An 18,080-nucleotide genomic window follows, 5' to 3' on the forward strand; every position below is an offset into this window, starting at 1 on the left:
TCTATGCTCCTAACCATAGAGGTGAGAGGATTGCCTTTTGGAAATCTCTCACTACATTGATGCCTCTTGCCGACCATTGGATTATTGGTGGGGATTTTAACATGGTTGAGATGCCAACGGATAAAAGAGGTGGACATGAGGGCTTGGTGCATCCTCTTGAAAGAGCGTCTTGGGAGAGGTTTATACTCTCCATTCATGGTAGAGATTGTTGGCATGAGGATGACATTTTGAGGAGTCCATCCACTCTTCTTTATTCATGGTCTAACAGGAGAAGAGATGTAGGATGTAGCTATGCACGGTTAGACAGATTTTATGTGGATGATTGGGTGCTTGACAGAGGTGGACATACTTTGATTGCTACAGGCACCTCCAAATCGGATCATTGCCCAGTGGTTTTATGTATTACAGATCCGAATTGCCATGGATCAGCACCCCATGTACGCATCCCTGATCATTTGTTTTCAGATGCTGAGCTATGGCGTCATATGCTTGATATTTGGAGCATGACGTCTTACAGGCCTCTCAAAGCCTGGCCTCTGCTCTCTGTGATATTAGTGACTTTTATCACACATGTGCCCTGTCTAAGAGGCAAGAGGCCTTGAACTTAGAAAGGGCTATTAGACGTAGATTGGCTGCCTTGCAGAAAGAGCACGAGAAACATCCTCATGCTCAATGGGTTTCAGATTCTTTATGTACTGTTAGAGCAGAACTTCATTACTCTCTTGAGCAGCGCGCGGAGTACCGTTTCCATGCCTAGGAATCCTTTTGGACACATATGGGTGGCAGATGTAACAAACATTTCTTTGCTTCTCACGGCCCATCTCATGCCAGAGATAGTGTCAAGCAGTTGCAGGATTCACATGGCACTCTTCACTCAGATCCTCTTATGGTTAGACAGATTGCCACCAATTTCTATTGCCAGCTTCTTAGTGTTGAGCCACATTCTGATTTGAGACACAGGGCACAGAGGAAGGTTTGGAATGCATTGCCACATTTGATCACTGAGGAGATGTGTGCCGCTCTGGATGCCCCTTTTTCTATGCACGAGTTCAGTCATGCTCTTCATGCCTTACCTCATGGTAAGTGTCCAGGGGAGGATGGCCTCTCCCCTGCTTTTTTCATTACTTTTTGGGATGAGATTGGGGCTGAGATCACATCGGCTTTGCAGGAGATGTGGGACACAGGTTCTATGCCTTCTTCTCTCACTAAGGGGCTTATTTATCTTATTCCTAAGAGCGGGGATAAGACATTGATTGGCCAGTGGAGACCTATCACCTTACCTGGGACTACCTATAAGATTCTTGCTAAGGCAGTGAGCATCAGGTTGCACCCAATTTTGCAGGATGTTATTCATGATACCCAAAATGGATTCTTACACGGCAAGAGCATCTTTGATAACATTTTCTCGTTTTGGAAGGCCGTCGAATGGGCTAAAGCGAGCAATCAGCCCTTAGCCATTCTGCTCTTGGATTTTGAGAAGGCCTATGATAAAGTGGATTGGAACTTCCTTGAGGGTACTCTTAGTCATATGGGCTTCTCTCAGAGATGGATCAAGGAAGTTTCATGCATGTATCGTGATGCCCACAATAGAGTTCTTGCTTGCGGTGATAGAGGAGAGCGGTTTCAGATTTCTCGCTCAATATGACAAGGCTGCACATTAGCCCCTTTATTATATATCATAGTTGCAGAGGCCATGAGCATCTTTCTCCGCTCCACTGCTGGTATTTCAGGATTGAGGTTGCCTCTTCGTAGTCATGAGGAGTTGGTTGACTCTGAGTTAGCTGATGACACAGCCCTGTTTTTGGAGGCTTCACATATATGCTTATGTTCCTTCCAGGTAGCACTAGAGGAGTTCTGTTTGGCAGCAGGGGCACTCATTAGTTGGCACAAATCTATTGGTTTTTGGGTTAGTGATTCACCGAGAGTTGATTGGGGTGCAAAGCTTGGTTTTACTTGGATCAGCAGAGGATGCACTGCTAGATATATGGGCTGCCAAGTTGGGATTGATATTTCTCTTGCACATCAATTCGCTTCGGTACTTATGAGTATCCGGAAGAAGCTCCAAGAGATTAGATTTAGCCTCCAGCTTTAGTGGCTAATCAGGTTTTGCTTGCCTCAGCTTGGTTTATTGCCTCTTGTTGGTGCTTCTCTTGTGCGTGCATTGGCCAATTGCGGAGATTGATCCGCAATTTTCTTTGGCCGGGGCTTGGATGGCACCTCAGACACTCGTGCCAGGGTAGCTTGGCTCACAATTATTCAGCCCAAAAGAGAGGGGGGCTTGAATATTATCGATCCGGATGTTCAGTGCAGGGCATTGCTTTGCAAACTTGTGGTCAGAGGTTTCCTACCAGGCACTGAGCCTTGGAAGGATTTTTTCTTGTCTCAGATTTCCAGATGTATACCCAAGGTCGTGTTCACAGAGGCTGATATTAGGGCATCATCTTCCCCTCTTCTTGCAGCCATTGTCAGAGCATGGAGAAGCATGATATATTTTTTGCGACAAAGGCTTCCTAGGTCTTTGGACGAGGCTCACCGACAACCTATTATGTGGAACGAGTTCATCAGGGATGAGGCTGGTCGGCCAGTTGGTGCATCTCGTTATATGCAATGGTCAGGATGGGAGAGATGCGCATACACAGTTCTTGCTTGGAAGGGGCTCTCGCATTCGTATTTATCAGATTGATGCACCTATTCCGCATGAGTGGCTTTCTGGGACCTTTCACAGAGACTATCATCCGAGTTGGCTGGGAGTTTTTTCGAGGATAGGCATACCTCTGCAAGTCATTGCTCTCCCGGGCCAAGAGGATACAGATTGCCTCATTTATTCTATCATGCCTGGTGGAAGATTGAGGAGATGTAGTATGGAGGAGATCATCCCAAATACTAGGCTTAGTCCAGTGAGGATTGTTGGTCACTCGGGGAAGCACTGGTATATTGACCCTTCTCCTCAGATAGTGACTCATGGCTCTTGGTGTTTGTGGCTATATGGTGGCACTCCTATCAGATATCTTCAGTGGGATCCAGGAGAGTGGGAGTGGATCGATGCCTTCGATCCTTTGAAAAGCCTTCCTTTTTTCAGTTTCACTGTTCGGAATGCCAAGCTTCTCCTCACTCAACAGATGCATAGGATCCCTACTCTCAGGCCTCATTGGGAGAGCTATGATATTTCTCCACTGATACAGCGCAGATATTGGCATAGACTTTGGCACTCATACAGAAGGAGCCAGATCTCTCATTTCTTTTGGTTATTCTTACATGGTGGTCTCCCCACCAATCAGTGGAGATCAGTTTTTGGTGTAGCACCTTCCTGTCCTAGATGTGCGGCAGATTCTGAGTCCGTACAACATTGTCTATGGGGATGCAGCATTGCACAGCAGATTTGGGGTCCTGTAGCCCAACTTATGGGCAAACTAAGTGGCCGAGCCATGCATGTGACTTGGGGGGCAGTTGCTTGGCTCTCCCAGTCTGGTCCGCAGCTTTTTTATGAGGCCAGTGGTACAGATTTTGCTTTTTCATTCGTAGAGGCATTGCCCAGCATGGTTTATTGCAAGATGTTCCTCACTCTGATTATACACCCCCTAGACAAAGGATTGACACCAGTTGAGAGATTATTGCCAATATTACAACATGGCAGATCTGGAGAGCTAGATGCACAGAGGCTATTGAGGGTGTCCAGATTTTTGGGTCTCAGTGCAGTAGTACTATATGGGGTGATATCATCCACACTCTTATGGCTACTTGGGCTCGCATTCACGGGCCCTCTCGTTCTGCGCAGGCGAAGCGTGTATATGCGGGAATGGGACCATGGCATCTTCTTTTCCTCTAGTACCACAGGTCTTACATGGTATCATGATGCTCCTCAGTGGTTGAAATCACCTTACATATTGGGGTGATTCTATTATTTTCCGGCTTATAGCTGTGATTGTTGTATGTTTTTCTCATACTTAATAGAAGTCTCTTTCTGAAAAAAAAAGAAAAAAAGAAAGCTGCATATTCATCAAAGATAACATCTATGGACACAATAATCTTCCTGGTGGAAGGTACATACACTCTGTATTCCTTGCTCTCATTGCTATACCCCGCAAAAATACATTTCAATGCTTTTTCTTCAAGTTTATGTCTGCTGTGCTGGTACATGCACGTAAGCCAGACATCCAAAAACATGCATACAAGTGACTACAGGGATTCTACCATTCCAAGCCTCATAAGCTATCATAGATTTCAATGCTTTAATGGGACAGCGGTTCAACACATAGTTGGCACACATGACCACTTCAAGCCAAAATCTGGATCGCAAATCCTTGGTTTTAAGCATACATATCGCCATTTCCATAAGTGTACGATTACGGCATTCAACCACACCATTCTATTGTGGTGTATAAGTAGTAGTACACTACCACGTGACTACATAAAAGCCGTAAACTCATGTGACAAATATTCCCCCCTCGATCTGTACGCAATGTCACGAGCTTATGGCTCCAAGCATTTTCAACCATAGGGAGAAACTAATGGAAAGCTGAAAATGCATCTGATTTAGCTTTTAAACCATACACCCAACAAAAACGAATGTAATCATCAATGAAAGTCATAAAGTGCAGATGTCCTGCAAAAGATGATGCCCTCATAGGGCCACATAAATCACTATGTATGAGCTACAATGGCCAAGTAGCTCCCACAGTGCCATCCTTTGGAAAAGACTGACGATACATCTTCCCAATATACATCCCTCTCGTATACATGCTTTTGTGGGAGCTAAATAGGTGGCAACTCATGAACCATAGACTAACACTATAAACGCATAAGAGAAGGGAAATTAAGGTGAGCGAACCAAGCATGCCATAGCTCACTGTCACACATAACCTCTGATGTGGAAGCAACCATAGAATCATCATGAGGAGCAGAGACACGAGTTCTACTATCATCGCCAGGCCTCTTAGTGGACGCAGCTTGGTGATAGAGTGACTGGGGAGTTTTTTGAGATCACCGGACCCCGCCATGCTCAAGCAGGAGTACACCAGCTCAGGAGGCGGGACGGATCATTAGCCACTGAGCCCGGGGAGATCAGAGCCATTGCCACTGAGTTCTATAGAGACCTGCTTTCAGCAGAGCCAGCCACGGAGGCACGTGACGCTTGCAGACAGACTGTGTGGGCCCATGTGCAGAGGAGGGTCACACATCGTATACGCACAGTTTTGGGTGAGCCCCTTTCAGAGGATGAGCTTGTTGAGGCTTTGAGGGTCCTTCCGCGTCATAGTTGCCCTGGGGAGGACGGATTGACGCCTGCCTTCTTTATGCGCTATTGGGACCTTTTGGGGCCATGCCTCCGCAGGGGCTTTCAGTATGTTTTGGACACTGGGGTGATGCCACAGAGCTTTTCAAAGGGCTTGATCTTTCTTATCCCCAAGGGGGAGGGAGTGTCAGATGATATTCGGCATTGGAGGCCGATGCTCAATACTGTCTACAAGGTCCTAGCAAAGGCCTTGAGTTTGAGGATCCAGCCCTTCCTTGGGGAGTTGATTCATGCTACCCAGACAGGATTCGTCAAGGAGCGCAGTATCCTTGACAACATTTTCACCTTTTGGGAGGAGACGGCCCGAGCTAGATTTCTCGGTGAGGACTTGGTCGTGATGCTTCTCGATTTTGAGAAGGCATACGATAGAGTCGATTGGGGCTTCCTAGAGGCCACTATGCTTCGCGTGGGTTTTGAGCCAAACTGGATTCAAGGAGTGGCGGCTCTATACTCCACAGCTCGTAGCCAGGTGTTGATGGCAGGAGGACGGGGGCCGAGTTTTGAGTTGACCAGATCACTCCGTCAGGGATGCCCTCTCGCCCCGTTCCTTTTTCTCTTCTTTGCAGAGGCTATGAGCATGTATCTGACAGCAGAGGAGGTTGGTTTGAGAGGACTCCAGCTTCTAGTCCGGGGTGAGGACCTACTCGATTCTCAGTTTACTGATGACACAGGATTGTTTCTGCATGGCCAGGAGGCCAATCTTCAGAGGGCAGAGCAGTCGCTATAGGTTTTTGGTGTGGCTTCGGGAGCATTGATCAATTGGCGCAAGACAGTGGCTTTTTGGATCAGTAGCGCTCCCGCTCCATCATGGAGCCCAGACCCGGGTTTTAGATGGATTCCTCCTGGCACAGCAGTGCAGTATGTGGGATGCCAGATTGGACTTGATTTGTCACCTGAGCAGCAGATCGCCCCGCTTCTTCTGAGCATTCGGAAGAAGCTTTTCTATTGGAGTACAGCTCGGCTATCGTTGGCTGGGAGGGTGGTGGTGACAAATCAGGTGCTTTTAGCGACCATGTGGCACATCACGTCTTGCTGGATCTTCTCGAGCTCTTACATCATCCAGGTACAGAGGCTGATCAGGAACTTTCTTTGGTCTGGGCAGGATGGTCAGCCAGCCCGGGCTAAGGTTGCTTGGATAGTTATCACTCTTCCGCTGGCCCAGGGGGGCTTGGGCATTATAGATCCTGCTGATCAGAGTAGAGCCTTGTTGGGGAAGCTTATTGTTCGGGGGCTGCTTCCAGGCGCTGAGCCTTTGAAGGAGCTTCTTTTTCAGCGGGCTGCAGGCTAGAGCTCCCCCAACAGGGGGCACTTGGGCACCAGAGATACGGTGGATCTTCATAGAGATGAGGAGGACAGGCCTCAGTAGAGGATGGGAGGATAGATTTGCCTTGAGCATCCTGCGAGCTTGGGAGCTGCTGAGACCGGGGCTTTCTCAGAGACCTCCCACTTGTGATGAGGAGCGGGCCAGACAGCCGCTCATCTGGAGCCCCGCGATACGCACAGAGCATGGTCATATGCTGGGTTCTCGGCCTTGTCTGGCCTGGAGACCATTGGCGGCAGGCCCAGCACGCAGTTTTGGAGATTGGCAAGCCTTTTGCAGCCTCCCGGAGGAGATCCAGGCGGAGAGGCTGAGTCACTTCAGAGGGGGGCTGATTATGAGGGATGACATTCAAGAGGCACTTACTGAGGAGTGGTTCACGCCTTTCGAACCAGCGGCCCCACGGTGGATGGGAGCCTTTACACAGTTGGAGATCCTGATTGCTGTCAGAGCTTGCACTGAGGATGGTAGATGCCTCTACTATGAGATACAGGATGAGGGCAGACTTCAGAGAGCGGAGGCGGAGTAGCCTTTGGTTGCAGAGTGCATCTTTCAAAAGATACGAGTAGTGGCCGCCGCTTCTCGGAAGTGGCATATTGATCCAGACCCTCCAGATGTGGACTCTGATTGGCGCATATGGGCATATGTTGCGCGCCCCTTGGCCCGGCTCCAGTGGGACCCTGGCGAGTACGAGTGGCACGATCCTTATGCGTCCCCCGAGGCCACAGAGATCACCTTTTACCAATACACTGTTCGGCTGGGGAGGCATATTTTGACTGCGAGGAGGATGGTCTCTCCAGCGGCATCGGAGCATTGGCGACTACAGGGACTCTCACAGGAGTTCTTGGAGGATTTTTGGACCAGGCTCTGGGCTAGCCGACAGGCACGTAGGATCTCGACTTTCCAATGGCTCATTGCCCACAGGGGCTCTGCAGTCGGCACCTGGCTTGTCTACAGTGGCCTTCCGTCGGCCTGCGTTAGATGCGGCCACCCATTGGAGACACAGCGACATTGCCTATGGGACTGTCCACAGGCGCAGCAGATTTGGCTAAGGATTCTGCGCATTTTGGCCCCCCTCTCTCCAGAGGGCATGTATACGTGGGGAGCCGCTACTTGGTCGACTTCGTCAGGGCCTGCTCTGGGATACGAGTCGGAGCAGGACAGCCAGGCCATCAGATTCATTCGGGGCCAGCCTCGCCTTGTTCCTTCACCAGATTTCTCGTCCGCCGGCTGGACACAGGAGAGGGATCTACGATGGGAGCTCCTCAGTAGCCTCACCATATGGTTCACCTGGAGAGCCCGTTGTTTCAGGGCCTTTGAGGGGAGACTGGAGCCACTAGCAGAGACTGTTCGGAGTATCGGGCAGGAGTTGATTCACACCCTGCTGACAGCATCCGGGGCGACTCGGATCGAGCGATCTTGCGGCGCCAGGCCTTCCACACCACTTGGCGCAGCGGCCCCTTCTATACTCCACACGCGGGTACCCCCGATGGCACTACAGGCCACCTGTTTGGATTTTCCCCCCTCCTATTGTATGATATAGCCTCTCAGTTATTTGTACTTGTATTTGTACTTTTTTGCACCTAGGGAGAGTCTCCCTAGCTACCTTGATTGCATCTCTGCTCTGCCTTCTTATGAGCAAGAGAGGGGTTTTGTAGCCCAGTGGGCGTTTTTTTTATAACTAATGAAAGGATCTTTTCTCGGAAAAAAAAAAGGGACTCCCAAAGCTTCCCCGTGTGACATTGGTATCAGAGCTTCAGGCTGGTTCTAAGATATTGTTGTTGCCGATGTCCCACCCACGCTTACCGCATCGCGCATGGATGAAACCATCACCCAGGTCTTGATCTTTTGGTGGTGTGGTGACCACACAACATTGTACCAACATCAGGCTCAGCAAGGCTAAACACTGATGGTGTCCAAGATGAAGGTGCACAGCCGACCAAGGAGAGTAACACAAGACATGGAAGAAGTTCCCAAGAGGTTGGTTGGTGGTGTTCTACAAGACCCAAGGGGAATGGCAGTCCTGTGAGTCGGATGCCACTTGGGACATACCAAGAAGGCTTTCAGGCAACGGTTCCAAGGGAGGATGATCCTCCAAGGGGTGGAGTGAGAGTGCCAGACTCGGGAAAAGAAGAACAAAGAAAGTGTTCACGGACAGGGCAAGAAGGATAGGGGACAAAGTGGAACGGATGCACAGATCTTCATCAAATTTGGAGTGGAATTGGAGAATAGGGCAGGGTTTTTAGTGAAAGGGTTGCCAGGAAGGGGTGAAAGGTTGGGGAGTTCATGAGGAGACAAGGAGATGATGACACTTATCCAGGGTCAGAAGTTGGAATCCCGTCATCAAGTTTAGTAGAAGGGGATGTCATGTGCATGCACATGGACATGCTAATCCCTGGGCTAATCCTTGAAGGGCAACAAATAAACCCAGATTTTGGACTTGATTATGGAGCTACTGCAGCTAAGCATAGGCAGGGAAGGCATTGGGAATGGACCAAGAGGCTGTCGGCCAGCAAATAAAGAGATGATCTGGTGTCAGCTGCAACAAAGGTGTGTTTTGTGTCCAAGGCCGACAGCAGATCGGCCAGTTCATAATTCCTTCAAAGGTCTATAAATAGCATTGGCTAGGTTCTTTGTCAATCATTCAGTCCCCTAGGGATTGAGTCAGTAGGATATGACTCTTTTTGATTCAAGAACACCTTTTGAAGGGGCAGCCTATGGCTAGCCAGATTGTACACCCTTTTTGTACTATATCAAATATACTGAAACTCAGCTATCTCTCTCTCTCTTCTCTTCATCTCTTGCTTACGTTTTGCATCAGGCAGTCTTGCAAGGGGGTCAGATGCGTGGTGCCATCGAGCAAAGAACGCCTGAGCTGTGTGTATTGCGACGGGACTGCCCTGAAGCTGCGCTGCAGGAGAGTCAAGCTCCACCTGGATGTAGCTATGCCCAAGAAAATGAATATCAGTGATTTTGTTGGGCTCATCAATGAAGGCTGCCAGGAGAAAATCCCGAATCTGAACACATGCTAGGTGGCTCCCTATGAACTTACAAACTAATGAAGAAGTCACAAGGGAGGAGAATCTTGATGCCGAAAGCTGGAGGTTCGCTTAAGAAAATAAACAAGGGGAGCAGCCTCGGTCAGGGATGACTGCGGGGCTACCATGGAGTCCTCCCAAGTGGGTGGAGATCAGAGTAAGCTGACACTCACCGAAAGAGCAACCCACCAAACGCTGGAACCTGAGAGGAAGGGTCAGGGAGGGATAGGGTGCGGGAGCAAGGTGGCGAGGGACGGAGGAATGGCAGAAAGGCGAAAAGACAGGAGGCAGGGGAGCAAGGCACCGGCAGAAAACAGAAAAGGAAGAAGGGGGCGGCAGAAGGCCAACGGGCAGAGAAAGCACAGACAGGACAAGGAGGGCAGGTGGAAGGGAGGAAGAGGAGGCAGAAGCATACGGGCAAGAGGCACATGGGCAGGAAGGTGGGCAAACAGGCAGGACAATGGGAAGGCAGGTAGATGGAGAGCATGCGGGGCAGACAGCGGTTGAGGAGTGTAGCCACCAAGGGTGCCCGCACTGAACTGTTCAGGCCAAACCATCTCAGGGCGTCACACCGCCACAGTGGATCACCCTAGAGGAACCATCCCAGAGCATTTGGTGGACTATCCAAAAACGGAGGTGCACGCGCCCACATTGAAAGCACCACACTGACACTCCAACGAGCAGGAGATTCCATCGAAGGCCTGTCACTCCGATGGCATCTACCAGAGATAGGAGATGCCACCAACTCCACCGACTCCATCACATCTTGCAGGATTAATTTAAATGGTCCCTCAACTCATCCTTGTGGACATCCTTCATGCTTCATCCTTCATACTATGTCCTATCCTTAACCTCGAGTACTGTAGTCACTTGTCTATTTTAGCCTGTGTGTCATCCTATTCATTGTGACCACTGCTGGGTGCGCACGGTACAGCGAAGGGAATGTACCAGTGTCTTGGAGTATTACAAGTGTTGTTCCAGTATTCTTGTCATTCTTGTCAATCTTGTCAATCTTGTCATTTGTGTTATGCTCCATTCTAATCTGTCTATTCATGTATGCATTTCACTGTGAGCATTGAGGACTCCGGACATATTGTCCAGATGTGTGTAGTTGAAGGGCATATGTGCGGGGAGGCAGGGAGTGGGCGGGGGCTCAGGAGAAGGCCGGCGGGAGGCAGGCCGCGGAAGGGCACGCGAAGGAGGGCGGGGGGGGGGGGGGGGGGGGGGCGGTCCGCTAAGGAGGGCAAAGGAGGGAGGCGACAAGCTAGCGCGAGAGGGAGCTCCAGCTCCACCTTTTTTTGTGCCCAAAAATATCTTGTCACTAGGGGACACACCAAGTTGATGGAGTGGTGTGTGAGGTGGTCTTCCCACCACAAGAGGGCGGCACCTGTCAACGCACGTGCGCACCAAATGGAGTTGAAACACATCAGAACCTCCTATTGCCACCAACATGGCAGCCATGTCGTGGTGTCTAGTTGGTGGTGACTTCTTTGTCCATCATCCCATTCAACTTAGGAGGCTTCAAAAGCTTCAGCCAACTGTGTTCGTTCCTCATTAGGCATGGAGGAAGAAGTAGGCAAACCAGTAGTGCCCTGTCGTCCAGCCAGTGAAGGTGAACGAGAATTATCCGGAGAGTCCGGTGGAGAGGGACTCAGGGAAGCAGACCCCAGCGACGCAAACGGCATCTCTCCTACCGACCAATCGTGGGTTCAAAATGACCACTGCCAACGGACCAGTAGCAAAGCTCATCTGGTTCATCCATACGTGCCTGTAGAGGATACAAATCATTGACGGGGTGTTGTGCCACTTCGTCTTCAGAATCATATGGCCCTTGCTAAGAAGTGTGAGCCTGAGTAGATGCTAAGTCTTGAAAAGGCCAGTACTTGGGGTGTCATATATAACCGGTTAGGACAATTAGTCAACGCCTCAACACTTGCATTAATGTTCGGAAGCAAATTTGCAAGTTGTTCGGAATCCATGACAAGTAGCTAGGAACTGACCTTGTGCACTCTTGGAATCTAGGTGTCATAAAAGAAAAAATCTGCAGGTTTTGTAGGTTAGTTCTAAGCTTTCAAGCTAAACTCGGCAGTGAAATCGGCGGTGAGCTCAGCACCTATGGTATTATACCCTATTTACACTATGGAACCAACTGCTGTGCCCAAATCTAACTAAATCAAGGTTAGGCTCTGATACCAACTGTAAAGCTCTTATGCCTATGTGCTAGGATTTTCAAAGATAGAAAGAGAAGAGAGCACAGGAACTCAAAACCCAGAACATACACTAGCCCTAAACTACAGTATTGCAGTATGTACAAAAGAAAATGTGTTACAACTGAATTCTCATGTGTTACAACTGAATTCTCATGTACAAAATCTGAATGAAAAATGTAGACCACAATACTCCGCACAACACACTGCTGTTGTCTCTCCTTGGCCAGCCCACACTCCAAATAATCGCCCAGTAAGGATCCAATGCTTGAGAGTTTGCAAATGACATGCTGAATTTTCAACGCACGTATTTATGGGGCATGGCAGAGCTGTAGGCTGCTCATGACTAGCAGAAAGATACCACGACTTCTAAAAAATCATCCAAACTATTTTGAATGATGTCCGCCCACACCTAGCTGCTGCTCAACTCACCGCATGTGCTTTCCAACTGCTCCAGCCTTGCCCACGCCGCCCGGGTGCCTGGATGCACCTTGCCCATAGGGCTGCCCACTGGCTATTGAGCTGCCCTAAACACTCTAAGGTGTGTCACAGGTATCCTCAAGATTCATTTGCTTGAATAATTGTTCTCCATCCTCCTTCAATGGGCCTCCTGTGCAGCCCCTTCCAGAACATTTCCCCTATAAAGGAATGAAATAAAAAATAGGAAAAAGGATACCAAAAAGATACCTGAGGAGTGGACGTTGTTAATCTCTGAAATGATGCTGCCCTGTTTATGCAAAAAACATTGTAAGGTTAATATTTACAACTTAAATTAACTCATTCTTCAGAGGGTAACTATCACTTCCAGAAACTGTGTGAGAGTGTACACATGCGTGCACGTGTAGAGGGTTCTTCCTTTTTTACAAGTGAAGATGGGATTCCATATCACCTGAAATCTGTAAGCTGAATGGATTGCTGACTAAAAGGGCCTGCAATGCATGAGAAGCATGTATTGGCTCAGCTCTCTCTCTCTCTCTCTCTCTCTCTCTCTCTCTCTCTCTACTGGGACTCTTCCTACTGGAGCTTTGCAGACACAAAGACACTCGGCCATGGCTTCCACCCCACCTTCCTCGCCAGCCAACCATCACCAATTTCTTCCGGGCCCAAGGAGAGGATACCGACATAGTGGACCCCACGGGTCCCTGTCCCCGAGGAGTCATGTCAGAATGGGCTTGTGCACTTCGACGTACACCTAGCTCACACAACGCCAACCACGATCCTCCAATCAGCTCGAGATCCAGGACATTCTCTTAAACTCACCAATTTCTTCCAAGCCCAAGGAGAGGATACCGGCATAGTCCATCCCCGAGGAGTCACGTCAAAACCCAATGAGCTGGAGTGTTGCCGGAGCATAGCGTGAGGTACAGACTTCGTGAAGAGGTCTGCCACATTGTCCTCCGTCGAACAATAAAGAAGCAAGATGTCACCAACCAAAATCTTCTCACGAACAAAGTGATATTGTATCTCTATGTGGTTTGTCCGGGCATGGAAGACTGGGTTCCGAGCAATAGCGATATATCTCTAGTTATCGCACTGGATGACCGTGGGCTCTTTCTGTGGAACCCCAATCTCACCAAGCAACCTCCGCAGCCACACAACCTCGCAAGTAACACCACAAGCAACCCGGTACTCTGCCTCTCTAGACGACAAGGCAATAGTCGGCTGCCTCTTGCTGCTCCATGAAACAGCTCCTGAGTCGAGGGTAAACTGTAGCCTAATATAGATCTCCTCGTGTCTGGATCTCCTCCCAAATCTGAGTCACTCCAGCCTTGGAGTCAGACTCGGTCCTTCGTTTCACCTCTAGTGTTGGTGTAGAAGAGTCCAAGATCCTTCGTACCCTACAAATACCGCAAGATCCGCAATCTTGCGTCGTCCCAATGAGACTTCAAAGGTGTCCGCATGAACGAGCTCAACAGCCCCACAAGAAAGCTCAAGTCCAATCTGGTGTTCAGCAACCAGATCAATGAACCAACCACCTTCCGATACAGAGAGGCATCAACTGGCTCGCAAGGATCATTCACTATAACCTTCGTGTTCGGGTCCATCGATGACGTGATAGGCTTGCAGTTCTCCATCCCAAAGGCCTCAAGCAACTCATGGACATACCGCTGCTGAGAGACAAAGAACCCCCTCTGGGTCTGCCAGATCTCCAATCCCAAGAAGAAGTGGAGTAAGCCTAAGTCGGTCATCTCAAACTCCTTTGATAAGACAGCCTTCGTCACTACAATGTGCTCCTTGTGACCGCCAATGAGAATTAGGTCATCCACATAAAGGATGATCAACGTGACCAAACCGCATTCCCGAAAGAGATACAAGTTAGGATCTGCAAGTGATCTCTGAAGTCCAGTCCGTAGAAAGAAGGAATCAATCTTCTGATTCCAAGCCCTGGGAGCCTGCTTAAGACCATACAAGGCCTTTCGCAACCTGTAAACCATTCCCTTTGATCCTAGAACCTCAACGCTTGGAGGCTGCTCAACATACACCTCCTCCTACAAGTCACCATTAACGAACGTAGATTTCACATCCATCTGATATGCGGGCCACCGCTGAGAAGAAGCAAGGGCAAGAACGGTCCGAATCGTAGTCATCCTTGCTGTTGGTGCAAAGGTATCCTCATAGTCCATGCCAGGCCACTAGGCATAACCCTTAGCCACAAATCTGGCTTTGTGTTTGTCCACCGACCCATCTGACATATACTTGGTCTTAAAGACCCATTTGACACCAAAGACTGACCGTTTTGATGGCCTGGGAACCAACTCCCAAGTTTTATTCTTCTCTATGGAATCCAGTTCCACCTGCATGGCTTTTCCTCCAAGTATCCTGTGAAAGGGCTTCCTTTACGGAAGTGCGCTCTTTGTCCCACAACATACGAGACATCAAAGCATAGTTCACCTATAGGAGCTCCGCTGAATGACTTTTGTCACAAACTCTATGCGATCGTCGAGGTCCGTCCTCTGTGGTCCACTCAGAGGAAGCTCCATAACACCTGACTCCCGAAGCGAGTCTAATAACCACCTAAGTACTTGAACAAAACGCAGAGCGTTGTGTGGACAAAAATAGGAGTTGAGATGTGTACATACATGTACATGGCGTGTGTGAAGTTTTGCTTTTGAGAGCATTGTCAGGTGTACAGAGTAAATGTATTGATGTGAGCATGTACAGGCCTGTCCGGTGAGAGGTCCACTGAGGATGATATCAGCTGCTCGATGGCTTTGATTGTGGGCGCGTCAAAGAAACGAACGGGCACTCGAAGTTGCATTGAAGTGTGTATGGAAGGAAGGGCAATTAATAGGTGAAGGGGCCTTTGTTGCCTTTAAATTGGTGGGTGTGAAAGGATTATGTGGCCATCACTTAGGCCTTAGAGAAGAAATAAAATTTTCTTCAAAATAAATAAAACAAAATGAGGATAAACGTGGCCAGCTGCGTGGAGCCTTGAATGGCTGCCAACGCATCTTCTGGAAGCTGGCAAACACGTGAAGGTGAAGGCTTGGAGAAAGACTGTCGGGGCTGGTAATTCTGGGGGGCGCGTCGAACACAGAGAGAAAGAGGCGGTCTTGTTCGAGAGAGCCCCGTGTGATTTTGTGTGGCCAGCTGCAGCCACAGGCGCTGGAGAGAAGCGTGGGCCAAGAAGTGTTCGTGGGTAATTCTGCTGGAGACCGCCGTGGGCACCGAGGAGAGGACCTGTTAGAGTGGGCTGGTTGACCACTGAGGAGGCGCAACAGAGACTCTCCGACAGTGGGAGAGCCGACTGAGAGAGCAGCCGCCTTGTGCGAAGGTGGCTCCGGCGTTGCAGTAGACAGGCTTTGGTGAAGAAGGGGACTCTGTGTGAGCTCTCTGGCGTAGCCACAGGACAGAGTCAAGGGTCCGCCAGAGGAGTTGCCTGGCGAGAGGCTGGCTGGAGGCTAGTAGCGATAGAGGGCAGTAACCTTGAAAGAAGCCGCTTTGGTGAACTGGAGACTGGCAGTGGCTGGTAGCAACGAAAGGAAGGAGCCGCCTTTGGGTTGGGCAGACTTGGAGATTTTGCTTGTTGGTGACTAACGACTGGGCAGGGGAGCCGCCTGGGAAGCAAGCGAAGGAGAGAGTAGAGCAGAGAGAGCAAGAAGGCTGGCCGGTGGCAAGGACAAAGAGAGTCTTACGTGTGGTGTTGTGTGAAGGCGGTCACCCAGCTTGCAAGAAAGGGTACAGGGAAGGTGGTGCTTGGGATAGAGGGGCTGGCAACAACTATATGACAACTTGGAGTTCGAGCAGCAGAAAAAGTGAGAGCAGAGTAGCAATAAAGAGGAGAGCGATGACAATATTGCTGCTTGGTGGTGGGCTGATAGCATTGCAGAGCTTGGGTTTGAAGTGTAGCTGATAGAGGATCAACACAGAGAACACTCAGAGAGAGAGAGCGTGTATGGTCTTTGTGGATTTCTTCCTCTTCTGGAGACTCGGGCCAGAGTTGTAAATTCTCTTGATTTGCTGTGGCTGGTGTTTGGTGATGCTAGAGAGTTCTTTTTTGTTTCTGTGTTTGTTTGGGTACAAGTTGTGACAGCCAGATCTGAAATATAAATCTTGTTCATGCTCTTTGGTCTGGTGTTCTGGTGTGTTTTTTATGCGTGTGTGGAAGTGTGGCATCCTATAAGGGCGTAAACAGCTTTACCGCTTCCGTGCCATCACTTTTTGGTGCCTCCACAGAGGAGCACATTTCCTCTGGTTTGTGAAAGAAGATAGGGGCTGTGTGAAGCAAGATTTGGAAAGATGGCTCAGGATTTTCCAGAGTATTGGGGATTGCCACAGGAGAGTGCAGTCAGGTTTGTGGAGAAGATGGAATTTACAGCCTTGATGAAAGACAGAGCAACTCCGGAGATCCTCTCTCAGATTTTGGCTTATTGCTTTGCAGGGTGATGCAAAAACATGGTTACAGATGTTTGTGACTACACACAGGAACATTCATCAACAGGATCCTGAGTACCGTGTAGTCAGAGAGCTGCATTTTTGGCACAGTTTGCCCGAGTTAGGAGTCCAAATGAGGTGTGGAAGGAGTTGTGTAACATTCAGCAGAAGGACGGTCAGGATGTGGATCAGTATCTGATAGAGTTTGGTAGACTGTGGAGTCTATGGTGTGAGGCTCTGATTCCTGAAGTACCCCCGCAGATGATAAAGAGAGACCCGTTTGTGGCTGGTCTGGAGCCAACTCTCCGTCTGAAGGTGGAGCTGAAGAACCTGGATAGCTTTGAGGAGGCTGTCAGAGTAGCTCGAGAGAAGGAGTGGAAGGTGAAGCGTCTGAGGCAGATGGGAATAAAGAGCCGAAGAAGTTTGTGAAGATGCCAGAGATTGAGAGTATACATCCTGAAAGGGAAGCTGCTGTTGTTCCAGAACAGGAGGACACTTTGAAGAGGGACATACATGATGCAGTGGAGCTCATGAAGTCTCTAAGTTTGAATTGGATGGAAGCAGGTGGAAAGGGAAGAAGCCGAGGTGCACCAAATAATAGAAGAGACAATATGTTAACAGGTGAAGGGAATATGGGAGGAACAGGGAGAGGACGGGGCTACTATTTGAGCAATGTTCAATGCTGGAACTGTGGGGAGCGGGGACATATCAGCCCTCAATGTGACAAACCGCCCAGAGCAGGTGGTGGAATATATCCTGTGATGCAGAGGACTAATGATAGATCGGGGGATCATAGTGTAGAAGTAAAAGATCCAAATCAACCCTCTACCAGTGGAGTCAAATGGGAGGATAAAGGGAAAGGACCGGCTCTCAGCTTGATAGGAGTGGAGACCATTCCAGAGATTATGCCTGTGGCCAAGAGGACGAGGAGTACAATGGCAGAACCTGAACCATCTTCTAAGAAAGGTAAACATGTCCAATTTGATATAAGCCCTCAACCAGAGAAGAAGAAGAGGAAGCCAAGGAGACATTATAAAACTTCAGATTTGCATATTGGTCAAGGTCAGGAGGAGTATACATTGATGGGAGATTTAAAGGGAAGGGTAGCCAATATAACATTTGCCCAATTACTTGGATTGTGTCCGAAGCTTAAGAGAGAGTGGAAGAAGTTGGCAAATCCGAGGAAAGTAAATGAGCAGGAGCCCACACAAGGTGAAATGGAGCTGATGTCTGTGGAAGACCTTCCTGATATTTGTCCATCAGTTGATGCCTGGTGTGGAAGTGTGAGTGTTGGAGAAGCATATGTTGATGGCGGTGCACAAATCAGTGTGATGACTCAGTCCTGTATGGAG

The 18,080-nt window shown here is 49.2% G+C and overlaps 1 protein-coding gene across 5 annotated transcripts in view; it reads right to left on the minus strand.

The window, feature by feature from the left end:
- LOC147614619 (uncharacterized) overlaps window positions 1–18,080 on the minus strand; it is a 98,129-nt gene that overhangs the window by 59,539 nt on the left and 20,510 nt on the right. For all 5 annotated transcript variants that reach the window (XM_086779899.1, XM_086779897.1, XM_086779898.1 and 2 more), the window contains 2 exons: window positions 12,743–12,782; window positions 12,541–12,580 (listed from right to left, as the gene is read on the minus strand). In XM_086779899.1, the coding sequence (XP_086636025.1) occupies window positions 12,541–12,580; window positions 12,743–12,782 (80 nt within the window). The remainder of the gene's footprint in view (window positions 1–12,540; window positions 12,581–12,742; window positions 12,783–18,080) is intronic.

Source organism: Cibotium barometz, chromosome 41 (assembly GCF_041138505.1).
Source record: "Cibotium barometz isolate CiBa-2024 chromosome 41, ASM4113850v1, whole genome shotgun sequence".
In the NCBI taxonomy this organism is placed as follows: Eukaryota; Viridiplantae; Streptophyta; class Polypodiopsida; order Cyatheales; family Cibotiaceae; genus Cibotium; species Cibotium barometz.